This window comes from Rattus rattus, chromosome 5 (genome assembly GCF_011064425.1).
Source record: "Rattus rattus isolate New Zealand chromosome 5, Rrattus_CSIRO_v1, whole genome shotgun sequence".
NCBI lineage: Eukaryota > Metazoa > Chordata > Mammalia > Rodentia > Muridae > Rattus > Rattus rattus.
The window spans coordinates 153,521,505-153,539,195 of NC_046158.1; the positions used below are offsets into that span (position 1 = coordinate 153,521,505).

A 17,691-nucleotide genomic window follows, 5' to 3' on the forward strand; every position below is an offset into this window, starting at 1 on the left:
GTTTTTTTGTTTGATCTACTGCTAAGGATGCGGGGTTTTTTTGTTTGTTTGTTTGTTTTTCCATTTTTAAATGGGGGAGAGGATGACGTGTCAAACGAATAAGACTATTTCGTGACACGTGAGAATTACACAAAACTCACACTTCAGTTGACAAATCACACTGTTTAGCGCACAGGCAGGCTCGCTGCTTTGTCTTTCCAGATGCTTTTGCGCTGGCGCCCTGGGGTTGGAATAGTTTCGACAGCAGGCCGAGAAAAACCTGAACCATTTCGTTCACAGTTGCTAATCAAAACTATCCGAATTCAAGCGCCACTTGGGAAATCCTCCCTGACTTCAGAGGGGAGCGCACCCGCTTTGAAGACTGATATAAACAGAAGACCCTTAGTCAATCCTACCCGTTTATGGGCCTCAGTTTCCCCAGCTATAAAGTGGGGTTGGGCAGTGATCCTCGGGTTTTAGGGAGTCTGCCTTGCAGTAGATCAGCTAACTATTCGGGCTGCAGCTCCGGGAGCCACAGATCGGGGTCAGTTCGGAGCCTGAGGGCACGCTGTGGGCGGGTCCCCGGGCGGGTCCCACGCCAGTGGTTTCCAGCTTGCCTGGCGCAGCACCCCGCAGGCCCAAGCTTTCCCGGGGGAATTCCGGGCGGTGCGGGTGAGCACTGGGGGCGGGGCGGGGCTGGGCTGCCGCCTATAAGAAGGGCTGCGCGTCCGCTCGGGCCACTGGTTTGTGCTGTTGGAACCATGGCGCCTGTCTGCCTGTTTGCGCCGCTGCTGCTGTTGCTCCTGGGAGGTTTCCCCGTCGCCCCAGGCGAGTCGGTATGTGTTTGATGGATGTCTTAGAGCGGGAAGATGGGGGGTGCTGCCTTCTTTTTTTCCCCCAAATCCCGGGATACGGAGGGAGTAGGGTGCATCATGAGCTGCGGGCCCCCCCCCAACCCCCTGGACGCCGAGACAGGGAAAACTTTAAGGGGAAACTCTGCTCTGGGGTCGCAGGAAGGCTGCCGGAGATTCTCCGTGCGCCGTGCACCCCTAGCCTGTTGCTCTGTGCTCCTGTCCTGGACTCAGCCTGGCCGCAGGGCTCCGGGGTGGGACGTGACTAAGTTGGTGTCAACTTTTCTCCTCCCACACCCTCACCCCTACTTTGTGATCCCAGTGCTGGCTCTGCGCGCGGAGTGGCCCTCCGGGAGGCTTGAGTCTGAGATGGTCTGGGGATGAAATGGGCAGTATGCATTCTGGAGCAGGGCTTGAGGGGACCCCTTTTCACATACTACCCTGGGGAATGGAGAGAACTGAGTCCTGGCCTTAGTTTTGGCCACAACCTTGCTATGATTGACTTAAAAGGGGTGCAAGATCAGCTCCTTCTAAGTGTCACCTTCCCTATCTACAGAACGGATCATGAGGTGACCCTGCTTTAGGTTGTCTAAAACACTGGGTTCCTTATTTTTCTGGAGAGGACTCAAAGGACAGCTTTCCGATCAGTCCCGGGCTAGAGGTTGAGTTACAACTGTTTTGGGAGAAGTGTTTTGGTTGAAACCGCACGTGGGGACATTGAGGCACCCACCTGAGTGGGTGGGGTGAAGGACCTGGAGGAGAAAAGTTCCCAGGGAGCCTAAGGAAACCTTTCCTTTTCAAGGTCCCTAGCAGAGTCAGTAAGGACCTAGGGCTGTATCAGCTCTGTCCTAGTAGGAATTGAGGAGGTATAGGACTTGACAGTTTCGGGGAGCTGTGGGGGGGGTCTGACCCAGGAGGATGGGTCATTTGTACCGTTAGTCCAAGTTTTAAGGAGAGTGAGACTCTGGAGTTTAATCGTTAATGTTCTTTTGAAAGCCACCTTTTCTCTGGGCTTATTAGGGGACAGTGGATTGTGTTCAGGAGCCCCCAGGTGAAGAATGCATGTATACAGTGCCCAGCACAATTCCAGTTAGGTACCGAACCCATTGCATGCTGGTTTCTGTTCTGATATCTTCCTGGTGGTTTTGGAATCAACTGCGTTTAACTTCGTAAAACCTCACTGTTTACTGTTCTTAAAGTAGACTGGAGGCAGGAGAGAGGTCAAGGGACTTGCTGAAGGTCACACAGCTAATAGTGGCTGAGTCAGGCAGAAGTTAGACAGCCAGGTTAGGAAATGTCTGATTTTATCTTCTGGTCTCAGTGGCTGCTGTTAGTTTGGTCCTGTTTCCCCATAATTCAAGACTGGTCTAACATCTGTTGATGTCTGGGATTGGAGAGTCTCGAGGTATTGTGAGTGGCGTGAATCCGAATTCGAGGGAATGGCTTTTCACTAAAGCGAAAGGCGTCTCTGCAGAAAGGCTATGGTTGAGTGAGCCCGGAGAGCCTTCCTGTTGCATTAACTCCAAACACGCTGCTGAAGGCTATTCCGAAGTTGAGACCTTCCTTGGGGACATCTGAAGGAATGCTGGCCGAGCAGTGTGAGGAAAAAGGACCTAGGGGGATGGCTGAGGTCACCACGTGGCCAGTCACATGCCATTGATCTCCCCTGCTAAGCCAGCAGGTGCTTTGGGGGGGAGGAGTAGACCACAGTGTCCCCCAGATAAGTCAGAAGGATGTGGTTTGGGGGAGGTAGGTTTCGCCAGGCTTGCTTTGGGTGACCCGATCTATCAAGGGGGAGAAGCCAAGCCTTGAAGCAGCTGCTTCCGGAGGCCTCAGTCTCAATCTCTGGTCCTGACCTCAGTCGTCCCTCCTCCCTGCCTCATGTCATGGGCATCTTGCCTCTAATTGGGGCACAGGGATTCCCCCGTATGTAGATTGTGGCCAGAAAAATCAAGACTGAATGACTCTTAAGATTGGAGAAATAAACAATGTTATCTGCCTTTCTTCCTCTTTTGGAACTAGAGAGAGAGAGAGAGGGAGAGAGGAAGAGAGAAAAGGAAGCCTGGGGAGAGGGTTTGGCCAACAACTGTTATGATTTATCGAGCACTTTCTGATAACTGAGTAATTAGGCCCTCACCAAAAAACCAAAATGAAACAACAACAACAACAACAAGGACAACAAAACATCACACATGACTATGTTACTGTATCCTCTTTTCCAGAAAAGTATATTGAGAGATTAAGTGATGCCATCTTTTAATACATAGTATCCAGGCCGGCGGACAACTCTCTCACAGAGTAGTCTTTTTTCTTCATGTTAGGAGGGCCTTTTCTCCAGATTTTAGGTTTAGTCCAAACCCAGATTTGGGGAAGAGAGCCCAAGCTAAACACCCGCTGCCCTCTCTTCTGCTTGGCAGGGTTTGCCATCATAAACCTGTTCTTCCTGTCCAGCTGGGAGCATTCCCTCATCTGCCTCCTGCCACTCCCACCCTGGCCAATTAAAGGCAGCCTTGTTTTGGGATGGGGTGGGGGGTGAGGGGTGTGGGCCAAGGTGTTGCTGCCCAGGGGCACGGCCCACTGACTTGGCACCAATCCCGGGCAGTTCTGAGGAAGTATCTCCCACCCACTGGTGCACTTCAACTTAGAGGCATTTCTCGTCTACCTGAGAACTCTCTCCTTGACCTCGGCAGCACAGAAGTAGGGAGTCAGTACTAAAGCCTAGGAGGTTCTAGGGCCTATGAGTCCCTCTTGGGACTTCTTGGGAACCCATAGAGGTAACCGCACATCCGGGAAAATGTTTGGACCATGATTTGGAGAGCTCAGCAGGGTTGGGAGAGATCTCTTAACTCAGAGGGGTCTTATGCAAAATGGAGATGGAGCGACAAGGTCTCCAGAAGAGACAGCCCCCTCCCCAACCTCATTCTTGATTGTTGCTTTGCTACCGTGTCATATGGGTATTCTGCCTGCATATAAGTCTGTGCAGCATGCCTTGATCCTGGACCCAAGGAGGGCAGGAGAGCATGGCCAGTTCCCTGGAACTGAAGCGAAAGACAGTTGTGTATCTTAGGGAGATACTAAGAGGGTGTCGGGAATCCAACCCAGGTCCTCTCCCCGAGCCACTTCGTTAGCCCTCTGATTAATAATTAAGCACTAACTATTCAGAGGGAGCTATTGGAAACCTCATGACATCTAAGGCGTTCCCTCCAGGAAATGAAAACATATCACCGAACTCTGGAAAGGGGAAGCCCCCTCCCCCCATTCACATCTGGAGCCAGAATTCTGCTTTATTCATTCTAGTCAAGCCCCTACCTTCCCATGGACAGTGATCGTATGACTGAATAAACTCACACATAAAACTTAGTTCTAGAAGGCGCTCTGAAGTCACTTCCTGCTAGGATGACTGACCGTAGCTTGGTACTGCAATGTAGGCGTCTTTATCTCTCAAAGGTGACGCTCAAAGGAGTGTAGTGTTTTGCCAAGACCAGGAACCAAGTCTGACCGAGAATGCTAGGTGTCTGTTTAGGTTGTCCCTTAGAGAACATTCTAGGTAGGTGACATCAGATAACCTTGGTACCTACTTCTGTATTGCTAGCAAACATACCTGTGTCTAGAGCTCAATGTCCTATCTCCAAAATGAGGAGGCTGGACCATTGCCACCTGAGTGTCCTTGCTCCACAGCCCAATGGGGGAGGGGAAGGGGAGTTCTCTTGGCTTCTTTGGTAGACTCTAAACAAGTCCCTGTCTCAGAAGAGAAGCAGGGTGGACATTCAGCTCCTGCTATCCCCAGCGCCTAGAAACAGGAGGCTTTTCCAAGGACTTGGAGCGCTGTGCTGGCTTGAATGAGGAGCTGGGGGAGCTGGGCTCTCTGTTGGAAAGGAATGGCCCCCTAGCTGTTTTCTCAGCCTCTTGGACTGATTGAGTTGCTGTGATTTCCAAATGAATGCTTAAAAGTATGGGAATGGAATGGACTGGGCTCTGTGAGTCAACTGAGTCTTACTACAGCCAGTCTGAGTCATCCACTTCCTATCAGTCTCTTGGCTAATAAGACGCATAGCCCTGTGGTAGGAATGCTGGAGTGGGCATGAAGGTTTGAGGGGCTTTGTTCGGGTTTGTTTTTAATCGTGGCTTTTGGGAGTCAGCGTCAGTGTCTAGAGCTTTTGAACATTCACAGTGCCTTTGTGTGCACTTGGATCCTGTGCTACAGGGCCGGTACGACATAGGTACACCTCTCCAAATCCACACCCTTCAGTAACACCGAGGCTTCAACTGGTCAGAATTTAAGGGCCAAACCGATGTCATTCAGGTTTGATTTGCACTAGGATTCTGTGACATTTTTGGAGTTGCTAGGAGTGTGACAGCCGGCGTGCCATTTAACCTCCTGGTCTGTTGAGGCTCCGACTTCAAGTCCCTAGCACCAGTAAATAAATAATAAATTAATTAAGAGACCGTGTGAAGAGGCTTCAAGGCGATGAGCTCGCAGAGGAGACTCAGCGTAGCTCCAAGTAGTGGAACAGGAGACATTCCTCAGTGACCCGTTCCCTGACTTGCCTAGGACCTCCTTCCTCCCCCACATCTAGTCCTGCAGCTGCTAGGTGGGAAGGGTAGAGCCTAGGGGTGGGGCTGACGGAGCCCAAATCTTATATTTGTTTATCTTCCAAGTGGGCTGTTTGCAGGTTATCAGATGGGTTTATATTTAAACAAGAACCAGTTCCTGGCAGCCCCACCTCTCCTGCAGAATCCACAGGTGCAGCGTGTGTGTGCGTGTGTGTGTGTGTGTGTGTGTGTGTGTGTGTGTGTGTGTGTGTGTGTGTGTGTGCGTGTGTGTGTTTGTTTTACAAGGGTACCAGGTCTTAGGACACAGTTCAAGCTAAGACTTGCACCACTCTCCCTGAGAAAGGCAAGAGTCTTGAGGCAGCTGAATGACTACAAGTAGTGTTCTGGGCTTTGGTGGACAAGCAGAGGCAATGTTCTGAGAGGCTTTTTTATTTTTTTTATTTTTTTTCCCCCTGCTAGTGACTGGGAGACTCCATTAGGGTCTGATTTAACCCTAGAGACACTTGACTTGTAGAGCTGGTTTGTTATTAACCCACTGGTGACCTTTGGGCACTTGCCTGCCCCTTGCAGACCTGTCTGGTGGTGTCTGCTAGAGGCTGGGGAAACAGGAAATGTGGGTACATTTTACAGCCAGAAAGCCTCTTGAGTCTCTGCCCCAGCTCTGCCACTCATCCAGGGACACACAGGGAGTTAATAAGTCACTCTGTTGATGGAGAGCCCCAGTGTCCTCTATAAAACACCTGTGTCACTTGATGGCCATAATAGTTATTTAGCAAACTTATAAAGTGTTGGCTTCAGTTGAATTTATTATTCGTGACTAGACAAGCGCTCCTGCCTTGGCCAGAGGTTGGCTTTGGGTCACGGTGTCTGTGTATGTGCAGAAAACATAAATGGGCCAGAATGATTCTCGGAGTTCAGAACATTTATCTTAGAGGGCTGTGGGATTCAAAAGATCACGGATTACGCCCCCCCCCCACGAAATAGAGTCTCATGTAGCCCAGGCTGGCTTTGAATTCTCTGTGTAGTTGAGGTTGGCCTTGAATTTCTGATCCTCCTGCCTCAGCTTCGCAAGTGCTGGGATTACCATGGACCACCACAGCCAGCCACCTTTATGACACTTTGAAAGTGTCACTTGTCACTTCTCTACAGTCACCCTCCAATATCAGTTTCTTTCCACCTCGAGTTACAGCGTCTTATTGAAGGCTCCCCCACCCTTTGCTCTCTGCCTGCCCCCTCTCCTGTCCTCCTAGTGTAGGGAGTTGGCTGCCCTAGTTTTCTCTGGCAAAGCAGAGGCTGCTGGTCAGGTGACACCCAGGGTAATGGAAAGGGAGGTAGGGAGAGGCTGGTGCTTATGGAAACACTGACTGGGTGAAGCTCGCTGTAATGGTCTAACCTGTGGGGACTGACTGCACCACGCCAGCCTCTGGGCTGTAAGCGAATGGCTGGGCTGGGCACTGAAGAGTGAGGACACTCCTTGCCTCCAGGGAAGTCCAGCTTCAAGATGATTGAGACGGATTGACCTGGTCAGAATCCCCGGCTTCCCCCGTCGGGGGAGGTGCAGGGGCCTGTAAGCCAGGCTCTGATAGATCTAATCCGTTGCAACAGGACTGCAAAGACCCTGGACTCTGTTCTCAAAACACAAGAGGCTTGTTTGCATGCTGGGAGTCCTCTGGCCAGCCTCAGATCCAGCGGGCATTTTTTTGGATCTGCTGCCTAGATTACAAGCCCCAGCTTCAATGCACCTCTGTCTCAGAGGCCTTGAGGGAGCCAGTCCCTCCCCAGCTGTCTCCACTGGTAATCGGAGCAATGCCCAACTTGGTAACCAGGCCTCAGGACAGAAGGAGGCTTGTCTCTTTGAGAACTTTTACAGGTGGGGAAACCAAGGCCCAAGAAAGGGAATCCACCACCAGGGACCACCTAGGTAGTGATGGGGGGTACTGGGTTGGTCCCTGGGAGGGATTTGTCCAGAGGTTTCTGACCAATCCCCCTCATTCCTGGCTGGCACCCCATGATCCTAGAGTTCTTGTGGGAATGGGCTGCTCTGGGGCTTGGTGAAAAGCTGACTGCTGACTGTGCCAGGCCTGGCTCTCTACTGGGTGATTGTGTTCAGAGTAACTTGACCTTGAAGTGGGCAGAGCCTACATTTGAACCCTCACTCAACCCCCACTCCCCCAAACCTTGCTTTAACCCTTTCAGGTCCTGGGGCATCACGCTGGATATTTGGTGTGTGACTTCTTTTTGCTTTTTAGATTTTTGTTTTGTTTTGCTTTTACCCCCAAGGCAAGCCAGGAAATAGAGAGGCTGCAGGTCAGAAGAAGAGTTTCAGATATCTTTGGTTAGTGCCTTCCACTACTCTTGGAAAAACCACACATTTTCCTCTGTCTCTGTTTGCTTAGGATAATGTGCTCAAAGCTTACACCAGTCGGAAGAAGCTGACCTTTTCAGTTGGGTATCTGGTCTCAGCAGTAGAAGAAGCATGGTTGTCATACCTCTCCTCTAGCTTGCAAAAGCACCTCCCACCTGATGGCCAGGGCCTCCCCAGCCTTGCGGCTGCTTCAGCAAGATTCCTCTTTGGCCCGCTGAGCATTCTTCTCCCCTATGCAGAAGGAAGGTGGGTGGGGTTTAATAATGGTCATCATTGAGCACCTGCTATGCACCGGTCACCTGCTGGGTCACCTGTGCACTTGGATACATTCATTCCCCTGCATCTTCATTCTGCAAGGTGCTCACCAGCCCTGATTACAAAAGAGGAAGCTAGGACTTAAAGCCCGAACAAACCCCCCAGACTCACAGGAAACAGCTGGACTGTGATTTGCGTGTGGCTCTTGCCCACGGGGGTAAATGGAGTTGGTGGGGGCTGCAGAACCACCTGGGAGTCCCGGAGTTGGTTCATGGGCGTTCCCTTGGCCCTAACCTGACTCAGCCCAGTATGGTCCTTCTGGTCTCTTCCTCAGAGTATGCTCAGGTGTGGGCTCGACCCTGCCTTCTGTGGGGAGGAGGGAGGCAGGTAGGAGGCTCTCACTACTTCACAGCCAAGCCCTCCTTGGTTCTCCAGCCAAGTTTCTGTCCCTTTGTTTAAAGCAGCAACACTTTCACCTTTGTTTATTACTGGGCAAGGGAAGGTGGGGTGCCCTGGAGCTCCAGGTCAGCCAGTCTCCAGTGGGCTTTCTGGTTAGGCTGAAGGTGAAAAATGGGTGGGTGATTGTGAGGAACCCGGCTTTGGTTAGAGCATGGTTTAGAGAAAGGTCTGGGTATGAATCCAGTGTTGAATTGCAGCTGTGACCCTTGGATGAACGACTCACCCGTGTGCTAGGTAGAATGCCTGGTGATGGCTGTCCTTACTCAGAGCAGGAGCCTGCTACAGAGTAGGGGACTTCTGTTAGTCACCCCAATCCCATGTTTTTCCTGAGGTGATGGGCATCATGGGACTTGGGGATAGGATCAGTGGCTTTTCATCCTGGCTGCTGCAGGCAACAGCCTGTGTTATTTGCTGAGAATTCTGGGATCAGCCAAGGCTCTGGAAAGGGGCCAGGGAGGTCACTTAACCGGGATGGTGAGACCTAGGTGGTCAGCCCAGCTCTGCTGCTTGCTGCCTGGCTGACCTTGGCAAAGTAATCTGTCTCAGAGGTCATAAAACCAGACGGTTGAGCCCCGGCCTCAGATGCCTTCTGCCGGCAGGTGTTAAACTTCCTATAAAACAAAGTACACTTACCTCTGTTCTTTCCCCCTGGACGGTTTCAGAAAGAATTCAGGATCTTTAGCTATGAGCACTTGGTCAGAGATGTCTATCAGCTACAAGGCCAGCAAGATCCTGGGCACCCAGACCCACCCCCACCTGGCCTTACTCATCCAGCTTCTGGCTGTTTGTGAAAGGGACAAAGAGGAGACCCGAGGACCCAGAAGGTGTGCATGTGTGTGCATATACACGTGGTCACACGTTCCTGGGCAGGGTTGGGTGAGCTGAGGTGAACAGACCACATCTGTAGTCAAGAGCAAGACTAGGTGCCCCCTCTGGTTAAGGTTGGGTCTGCCCGCTGGGTGGCCTGGTTTTTCAGAGCCACCTCCGACGACTGAATGGACCTTGTTTGAAAAGAGAGTGGGGGAAGGAAAGGTTGTTGGTACCTTCTCAGCCTTACAAACAAGCAAGCAAATCATCCCTCTCATCTCTTTGGGCATTGGCCTTGGCTGGTTCTGTCTTGACATCTTGCCCTGCGTGGCTCCTGTGCACTGTGCAGTTTTTCGATTGTTAAGAGATTGTGAACGTAAAAGGAACCAGAGAGAGGCCAAGAGAGAAAATGCCTTCTGAGCTCCAGGAGACTGAATTTCTCATGTCCCATCACCTGTCCCAGAAGCCTCTCACTCCAGGAAGAGGTTAATTCTTCCAAACTCTGGAAGGAAGGGCTGGGCGGGCTGGGCGGTGGATCCTGGTGTGATATTTATTCCTTTCCTCTGGAATTTAACATAAAGATGAGGAAGGTAGGGAGTTGCGTATGGTGGTAGAATTCCTTAAATCCTAGTACTGAGGAAGCAGAGGCCAGCTTCTTAGCTAGTATGACGAGTGCCAGGCCAGCCAAGGCTACTTAGAGACCCTGTCCTCCTAAAAAGGGGCTTGGGGTACCAGGTGTTCCAAAGGGGACTGAACCAGTAACACATCTTGGTTTCAGCCTCAGTTTACCACAGTCAGATCTTGACAGTTCCTGCCCCCGCGCACCCCTCCCCCCATCTGGAGTTTCTCTCATGGAAGATCGAAGTAATCACGACTAGCCCTCGTGATAGGCAACGAACGGGCTTATCTCCAATCTCCTGGGCTGTTTTGAAACACCCGGAACACTTTCACGTAGTAAGGAGGTTTGGTGTGTGGCTGACATTCCAAGGCTCCTTCCCAGGGGCGAGGTGTGGGGTAGGTCTGACCGGAGCTGGAATCCAAGCCTGCAGGCTAAGATCCTCCGCGTCTGCCTTGCGGAGTTTGAACTTCAACATCGCGTGACCAGTCTTGCAGGCTCCGGTGGTCAAAGTATCTTTACCTGCCTCTCTCCTTTCCTCCGCCTCCTCATGCCCCCACCCCCTGCTGGATTAGACACGCCCAGTTAGGGTTCCTGTCTAGCCCCAGGGCAGGCTGGTACCCCTAAGCACAAACGGTGTTCCTGTGTTGGGTCTGTGGCTAGAAGCCCAGGTGATCTCATGCCCTGCCTGCTGGTCTCGTTGGTCACTTTTGCTTTTGGGCTCTTAGAAGAAATGAGTTGCCTTTCCGAGCTGTGGTTTCCACTCTTGCCAAAAGGGTCTGCGTCATCCCAAGTGCGTGCATGTTAAGGCCTGGCACTCTGTAAGCCATGGAGGCCTTGCTGTGGCAGATTTTGAACCCTAGAGAATTTGTTAGCGAGGCGTTGGGGGTTGGGACCAGGCCTGGCGTCTAGGGCACCACGGAGAAGCACTCTTGCTGTGCTGCCAAGCCAAAGCCACAGGCACGGGCCCTGTGCGGGGGCTGGAATTCCAGTACCAGCAGCCCCACAGCTCCCGATTCCGGAGTCATGAAGTCATCCGTAAGCAGGGCTTAACCCCTGCCGGCTCCCCACTCCCACACGTACCAAGCACTCTGCATTGATTTCCCTGCCCTGGGGGAGAGAGGGATGCCTTCCTGACTTCCTCCCAACTCCCTTCCCAGAATCTAGTTTCCTGAGCAAGGGGGTGGGTAGAGGGCACAGTCTGCTCTTGCCTCCTCTCCCCGGAAGCCTGTGGGAGAGAGTGGAGGAGGAAGCGTGTTTCCCTAAGCTGCTCTCCTGCCACTCAACCTCGGGTCTTAGGGGTAAACGGACATTCCTTCTCACCATGTCCACTATGTCACTGTGGTCTTGGTTGGGTGAAGGACATCCTGGGGCTGGCAGACACAGACCTGGCCACTTTCTACCCTTAGTTTTATGTGGCCTTAGTGTAGTCTCGCTAACCTTACTTCTGGTTCGAATTCTGCTTAAGAATTCTGGGAAAGAACAGGGCCTCCACAGCGCTCAACCGGAGGAGGGAAAACGTGGAAAAAGTGGACCAGTGACCCTTGCACCTGGTTGTTTACAAGAACGAGCCTGAGTTCACTCAGAGTCCACTGACTAGCGCAATAGGCACCCTGCACCCTAGAGCCGGAGAGAAGCTGGGCTAGAAGGCAGGATGGGGGAGGGGGCAAAAATAAGTGGTGTCTGTTGGGGGTTTCTTGGATAATTTTCTTTTAAAAGCTGTTTGGTGGGAATAGACCGTAGGCTCTGGGGTGGCTAGCTGGATCTCCTTGGGGTGGGAGGTGAGTGACATGCTCTGTGGGAGTGCACCAAGCTGGCAGAAGAGTAGACATTTGAGAGAAGTCCGTGAATTCAGGAGTATGCCTTTGAGTCACCCGGTCTGAGCTCTGTGGTTGTCTTGGGGTGCGAGTGAACCTGCCCTGCCTATTTCAACCCAATCTGACTCAAGTTGGGAATGTGTTCCAGACAGGGTAGGCCCAGTGCCAGTAGCCTACCTACCTTTCATCCGGAAATCAGCAGCAGTCATAAGGCCCTAGACTTGGGTCTGCCTGTGTGCGTGGGAACCTCTGGCCTGAAGTCAGGCGGCCCTTCATGCAGTTCTGCCTGCCGCTCGCCACTTGTACCACCAGAAGAGAATGATTTAGAGCCTTTTGTGCGGGTTCGTAGTTGTAAAATGAATTAACTGCTATTATAAGCAGCCTGAGACATTGTAGGGTGGCTCAGTAAATGATACCTAGAAATACATAAATAACTTACTTGTTACCTCTTGAAATATTTATTAGTCCAGAATGGTGAAAAGACTTGTATAGGGTTTTACACAGGAGATGGTGGACAGGGCCCACGACTGCTGATCTGGTCCTATAATCCTGTTTCACTCTGTGGTTCTGGGGCTCTCAACCTCCAAGGGTGTCCGGAGGGAGGAAGAGGAGGATGAACCTTTTGGATCATGTTTGAAACCCCTTCTCTTTCTAGATTCGAGAGACTGAGGTCATAGACCCCCAGGACCTCCTGGAAGGCAGATACTTCTCTGGAGCTCTGCCGGATGATGAAGACGCTGGGGGCCTTGAGCAGGACTCTGACTTTGAGCTGTCGGGTTCCGGAGATCTAGGTATGGGGGTTGTGCTTGGGCAGGATGGGGGGGGGGCTGGACTGCAACAGTGGGAGAGGTGGATTTTAGTAGAGATTTTCTTTCCTACAGTCCTTCCGCCTCCACTTCAAAAGGGGAAACAAAAGTAACATTTTCCCACCCCCAGGGTCTTTGGGGTGAGTTGTAAACAACTTTGAATTCATTCCACTCGGAGTTTGCAGGCACTAGCCTGAACCTGTCTGCTAGGCTCCTCCCTCTGGTGGAGGGTAGAGGGAGCCTGGGGAAGGGCCCAGAGAGTTTTCCGCTCCCCCCTCCCAATCTTCGGAAAGGAAAAGTACTGGCTCAAAAGTGTGGGTGGAGTGGGAGGCGCGTGTTTGGGCTGAGATACGGAGAGGGGAGCCGGAAACAAGCCCCTGCTTCAGATGAGGCGGAGGGTTTCTTGCGGGTATGACCAGGTTTCAGGGCTTTTGTGGGCTTTGTCTTTGTGTCCTCTGGATCAGACAGCGCTGAGTGTCTTCAGGGCATTTGCATAGTCCAAAATTCCAGCCTCACCTTCTACTTGGTTTTCTTACGATGTACGAGTGTGGGGAAGACCGTGAATCAGTTGTGAACTGAACCGAGTTCCAGCTCTCAGCACTGAACGTGCGCCCAGTGTTTTTAGAAGTGAATTTTGTATACTGTGTATACCGAGTATACTGTGATGTGTACCTTTATGTCCTAGGACAGTCTACAAAGGGTTGCAGCCAAGAGGCTACTTTTACGTTTGCGAACTGTGGTGTTACCCATTACAGTTAACTGCTTCCTTCCCAAAAGTTAATTCCTTGGGGAGCCTGTTCAGCTGCAAATTTTAGTTAATGTGGCTCTCTCTTTCCTGATAAGAGATTGAGCCTAGGGCCTGGTTCTTACCACTGACCTTACTCTCTAACGTTAACGTTTGAGACCAGGTCTTCGGGTGTGGCTCAAGCTGGTCTCGAACTCTGTTCTGGGATTTCTGATGTATGCCACTTCGTGCAGGGACACTGCTTTTCTAACCAGCTTCCGGATACTGCTTTTATCCGTAGACCCGTACTTTACCTAGTAGGGTTTAGAGCTCGCAAGAACACTGGGCAACTTTGTGTATCGCCAGGGTTCATGCTGCTGTGAAAGAGCCAGGTGTCCCAGGAGGGTCGTGTTTCGATCTAGGTGACTAAAATTGCTTGTGAGGTGGGACCCTTCTAGCCATAGCTGAGGGAGTCGGTTCCGGAACATGATGGACCTTGCGCTCACACATCTGTTCTAACCTTGCAGATGACACGGAGGAGCCCAGGACCTTCCCTGAGGTGATTTCACCCTTGGTGAGTGCTGTGGGTGCCCCCAGCCCACACCCCGCTTTGCTTTTGCTCTCCTGAGAGTGACAGAAAATACAGCCCTGTGAATGGATAATGGGACCTGAGTCCGTTTCCTGAGAAAGCTTTTTATTGGGGTGCCAGGCTCGTTGGGGACACGCGTAGGCAGGGTGTGTCTTCTCCGTGGAGAATATCACTGTCAGGCCCAGCTTCATCGTTGTGCATTTGTGGCTGTTCACCAGCACTGTTTTCAAGTCGGACCAGAAACTCTGACCCCCACCTCCCCCCAGCACTCCTGTCTCCCTGCATCATTTAACCCCCTCATCATTTTTATAGCTTCGTCCTGTTCCTCTTGTTGACGAAATGGTCGTCAATCGATTTTGGTACCCTAAGAGTAAAACACTCCAAGCGTTTGACACACACTCTCTGCCTTGGGAGAGCCTTGCAGGTGCAGAGTCGCCTTCCTGAGGGGCAAGTGGGCCCACATGACCTGTACTGGCTGCTCCAGTGTTTACCTACCGAGGCGTGAGGCTGCCGCTCCCCCACGCCTCTGCCTGTGTTCATTCCACCTGAGGCAGATGCGACGCCCACCCACCCTGTGTCATCTTCTAGGGTCCCGTTCCACCTAGCTTCCTCTCCAGGTGTGCTCAGGGTCCTCTCCATTTTCAGGTGCCACTAGATAACCACATCCCCGAGAATGCCCAGCCTGGCATCCGTGTCCCCTCAGAGCCCAAGGAACTGGAAGAGAATGAGGTCATTCCCAAAAGGGTCCCCTCCGGCGTGGGGGACGACGACGTGTCCAACAAAGTGTCCATGTCCAGCACTTCCCAGGGCAGCAACATTTTTGAAAGAACTGAGGTCTTGGCAGGTAAGACTGCTTCCTTCTCTCAGGTTCTGGAGGGAAGAGGGAAGCAGACAGGCGGGCATGGGTGTGTCTTTTGATTTGCATTGGGGCAGCTAAGGGCTTTATCTCCCTTAAGGGATGGTTGGGAGGATAGTCGAATGCATATTAAAGGCTTCTAAAGAATAGAAAAGGAATTGTTTCCTTAGGCCCCTCAGGTGTTTTTCAAAGTCTTTTCCCTGGTATCCGGAGTTAATTATTTAAGGGTTAATTTCCCTTGAAAGCCTGGAAGTCCCGACTGGAATTAGATTGGATCCCCTTTCACCCTCCTATCTATCTCTCTATCTCTCCATAGCAATGACCTTGGCCTGGTGCTCTTTGAGTATCCTGCCTTCATTTACCCCTCTGTGAAATGGGAAGGATGATGCATCTTTCTGTAAAGGGCTGTTCTGTCCGTGCAGTCTTCAGAACTCTCGTCTCTTAGTTATGACACAGGATGTTTTTATGGTACAGAACTAGAATATGATCCTTGTCAGGGGGATGTGCTGCCTTGCATGAAGCTTTAGGAGGGGCTGTGTCAGGCCTGGATGAGGGACATTAGTCAGGGGTAGTGCCACTCATTCTGGCCGCTCAAGATGAGTGGGCATCTCTATACCAGGTTGTCTAGGAAGGAGCAAACTTTCCAGTGAGGCAGGCAGTCTGGGAGGACTGGCTGGTGAGGAGGTGTTGGTGCTGCAGGCCCTTGCTAGGTATTTCCTGTCTCCTGGAAACCAGCTGGGCCAGAGGAGGCTGAGGTGTAAATAAGGACCCCTGTGCCCATGTCACTGTCCCATTTCCTTTCTTCAGGATCTCACTGACCTTGTCTTGCAGGCCCAGTGACAGGGTCCCAGTGTGGTTCTGCCTCTGGTCTTGTCAACATTCATTCAGCTTTTCCTTCACCAGTCTGCCTTGGTGGCTGTCCGAGGGAGGGCCCTAGAGACCGTTAGGCCTTGTTTCGAGCTTTGTGGAAACAACTGTTCTGTCGGGCTTCAACCGCAGAGTTTCACTCTCGCATAGTTTAGACCTGCTGGGTACAGGCTTTATTTACACGTGGTGTTTTAGATTGGTTCATTGGTCTTTTTTGTTTGCTTCTCAAGAAAACTTCAAACACCAGTCATTCTTCTCTGTGCGGCTCACAGAGCTAGAGAAGAACTAACCCCAGGCTATCTCACTCTTCCACCCCATGGTCACTCCAATGTAAGATCTTCCCTAGGAAAGATCCATTTCTCTAGCCCCCGCCCCCCCCTACTGAAAGGACAATGGAGTCCATTTCTCTAGCCCCTGTGGTCTCACCATTGAAAGGACAGTGAAGTCCGGCTGGAACCCTCCACTTCAGTAGCTTTTAAACAGCGCCTAGGAGTTCTGTGACGTGTGTCCTGTGGCTCCTGTGCACTCATGGAGTCTCTACGGTTTCCTAAAGTGGAACCTGAATAACTGGTCCCGGTCACAGAGCCAGGACATAGTGAACTCTGCTTGGATCTGGAGCACACAGTGGGCTTCTGAACCTGCGGCTGGTCCTTGCCCCTGCAGGGTCTCCAGGGCAGATCAAGGGCCTGAAGGAGAAGTTGAGTTCTGGGAGGGAAGGTGCTGGAGACAGGCTGGAGGTAGCTTATACTTTTTCTTTTGGTACCCAGCAGCACTTTTGTTCTTGGTTTGTTTGTTGGTAGAAAAACTCTCGTTGGTACTTCCGGCTCCCCTGCTCCATTCTCTGTGTAGATTTGTAGCGTATGCAGGGCTAGGAAATTAATCTTCTTAGCCTGGGGTAAAACCGAATTAGGAGATTCAATCTGCCACGGGAAGGATTCTGTTCCTGCCCCTGACAAACAGAAATGAGTCATTCGGGCCACCTGGAGGGTAGACAGATGCTCACCCACGTGGAGAAGCGTACCACTGCCTGGCTCTAGTCAGGAGCTCTTCACAGAGCTGCATGGTGAGGGCCAGGGTGAGAGTTGTGAGGAACAGGAGAAAGCCAGAGGTTTACAGCTCGGAGGGCTTGAACGTAGGCATCGCACTGGGCACTTGAAGTAGATTATCGTAGTCTGAAGGGAAAAATGTAAGAAAGGGGTTTGTTTGCTGTTGCAATGGGAGAAAGGAAGAAGCTTGCCTCATCAGCTACAGTAGCTGGGAAAGGTGTGGATTTCAAGGAGAAACCAGTGGAACCGCTGTTGAAGACACGGGAACAAAACCATGAGAATCGGAAATAGTTTGCACTGTGACAGTCTAGACGTCAGTGTGTTCCACGTGTTCGTAGACTATGGTGGCTGTCCGTGGATGCATGGGGCTAGGTGGGACCTGTGCACATGGGGGAAAGGCAGAGCGTACCCCGTGGTAAGGACGGAAGCATCTACATGAGTTGCTGCCACCCGCCAATTTCCTTGGTCCTGGCTTGATGCTGCTGTTGCTGGAGAGTGTACGTGATGTCTGGAGAATGGGCCTGAGGTTTGGACTAGGGCAGATGTGGGATGGAATGTGGTGTTGCTCTGTGATCCACTCTAGCTGTGGTCTTACTGCTTCATCATCTCCTGTCTGATAGAAGCCGTGAAGGTCCACGCTAACGAGGTGTCATCTTGCTTAGTGTAGGGGCTGGTCTTGGAGAGATTGACTGATGGTGGGGGGAGGCGGGAGGAAGAGCATGTGGACCCTGAGGTTGCAGTGACCGCCCTCTCAACGCTCACTCCTTGCTCTCCCCTACTGCAGCTCTGATTGTGGGCGGCGTAGTGGGCATCCTCTTCGCCGTTTTCCTGATCCTGCTGCTGGTGTACCGCATGAAGAAGAAGGATGAAGGCAGTTATGACTTGGGCAAGAAACCCATCTACAAAAAAGCCCCCACCAACGAGTTCTACGCATGAAGCTTCTTCCCATGAGTGCTGCTTGGACTTCATGGGGAGAGGAGTCGAGGATTATGGACGGTGGACATTGGCAGAGAGAGGGCACCTTAATACTGACTTGTATCTACATCTCTGGTCACCTTTCTGGTGTCAGAAGAGATACGATCTTCTACTGTGCTGCCTCA

General features: G+C 51.8%; 1 protein-coding gene across 1 annotated transcript; it reads left to right on the top strand.

Annotated features, from left to right (window-relative positions):
* The first annotated feature begins 706 nt into the window (after window positions 1-706).
* On the top strand, window positions 707-17,691 carry Sdc4 (syndecan 4). The gene is made up of 5 exons (XM_032904856.1): window positions 707-815; window positions 12,359-12,494; window positions 13,761-13,807; window positions 14,468-14,666; window positions 17,376-17,691. The coding sequence occupies exons 1-5, from the start codon at window positions 741-743 to the stop codon at window positions 17,525-17,527; spliced, it is 609 nt and encodes a 202-aa protein (XP_032760747.1). The 5' UTR covers window positions 707-740; the 3' UTR covers window positions 17,528-17,691.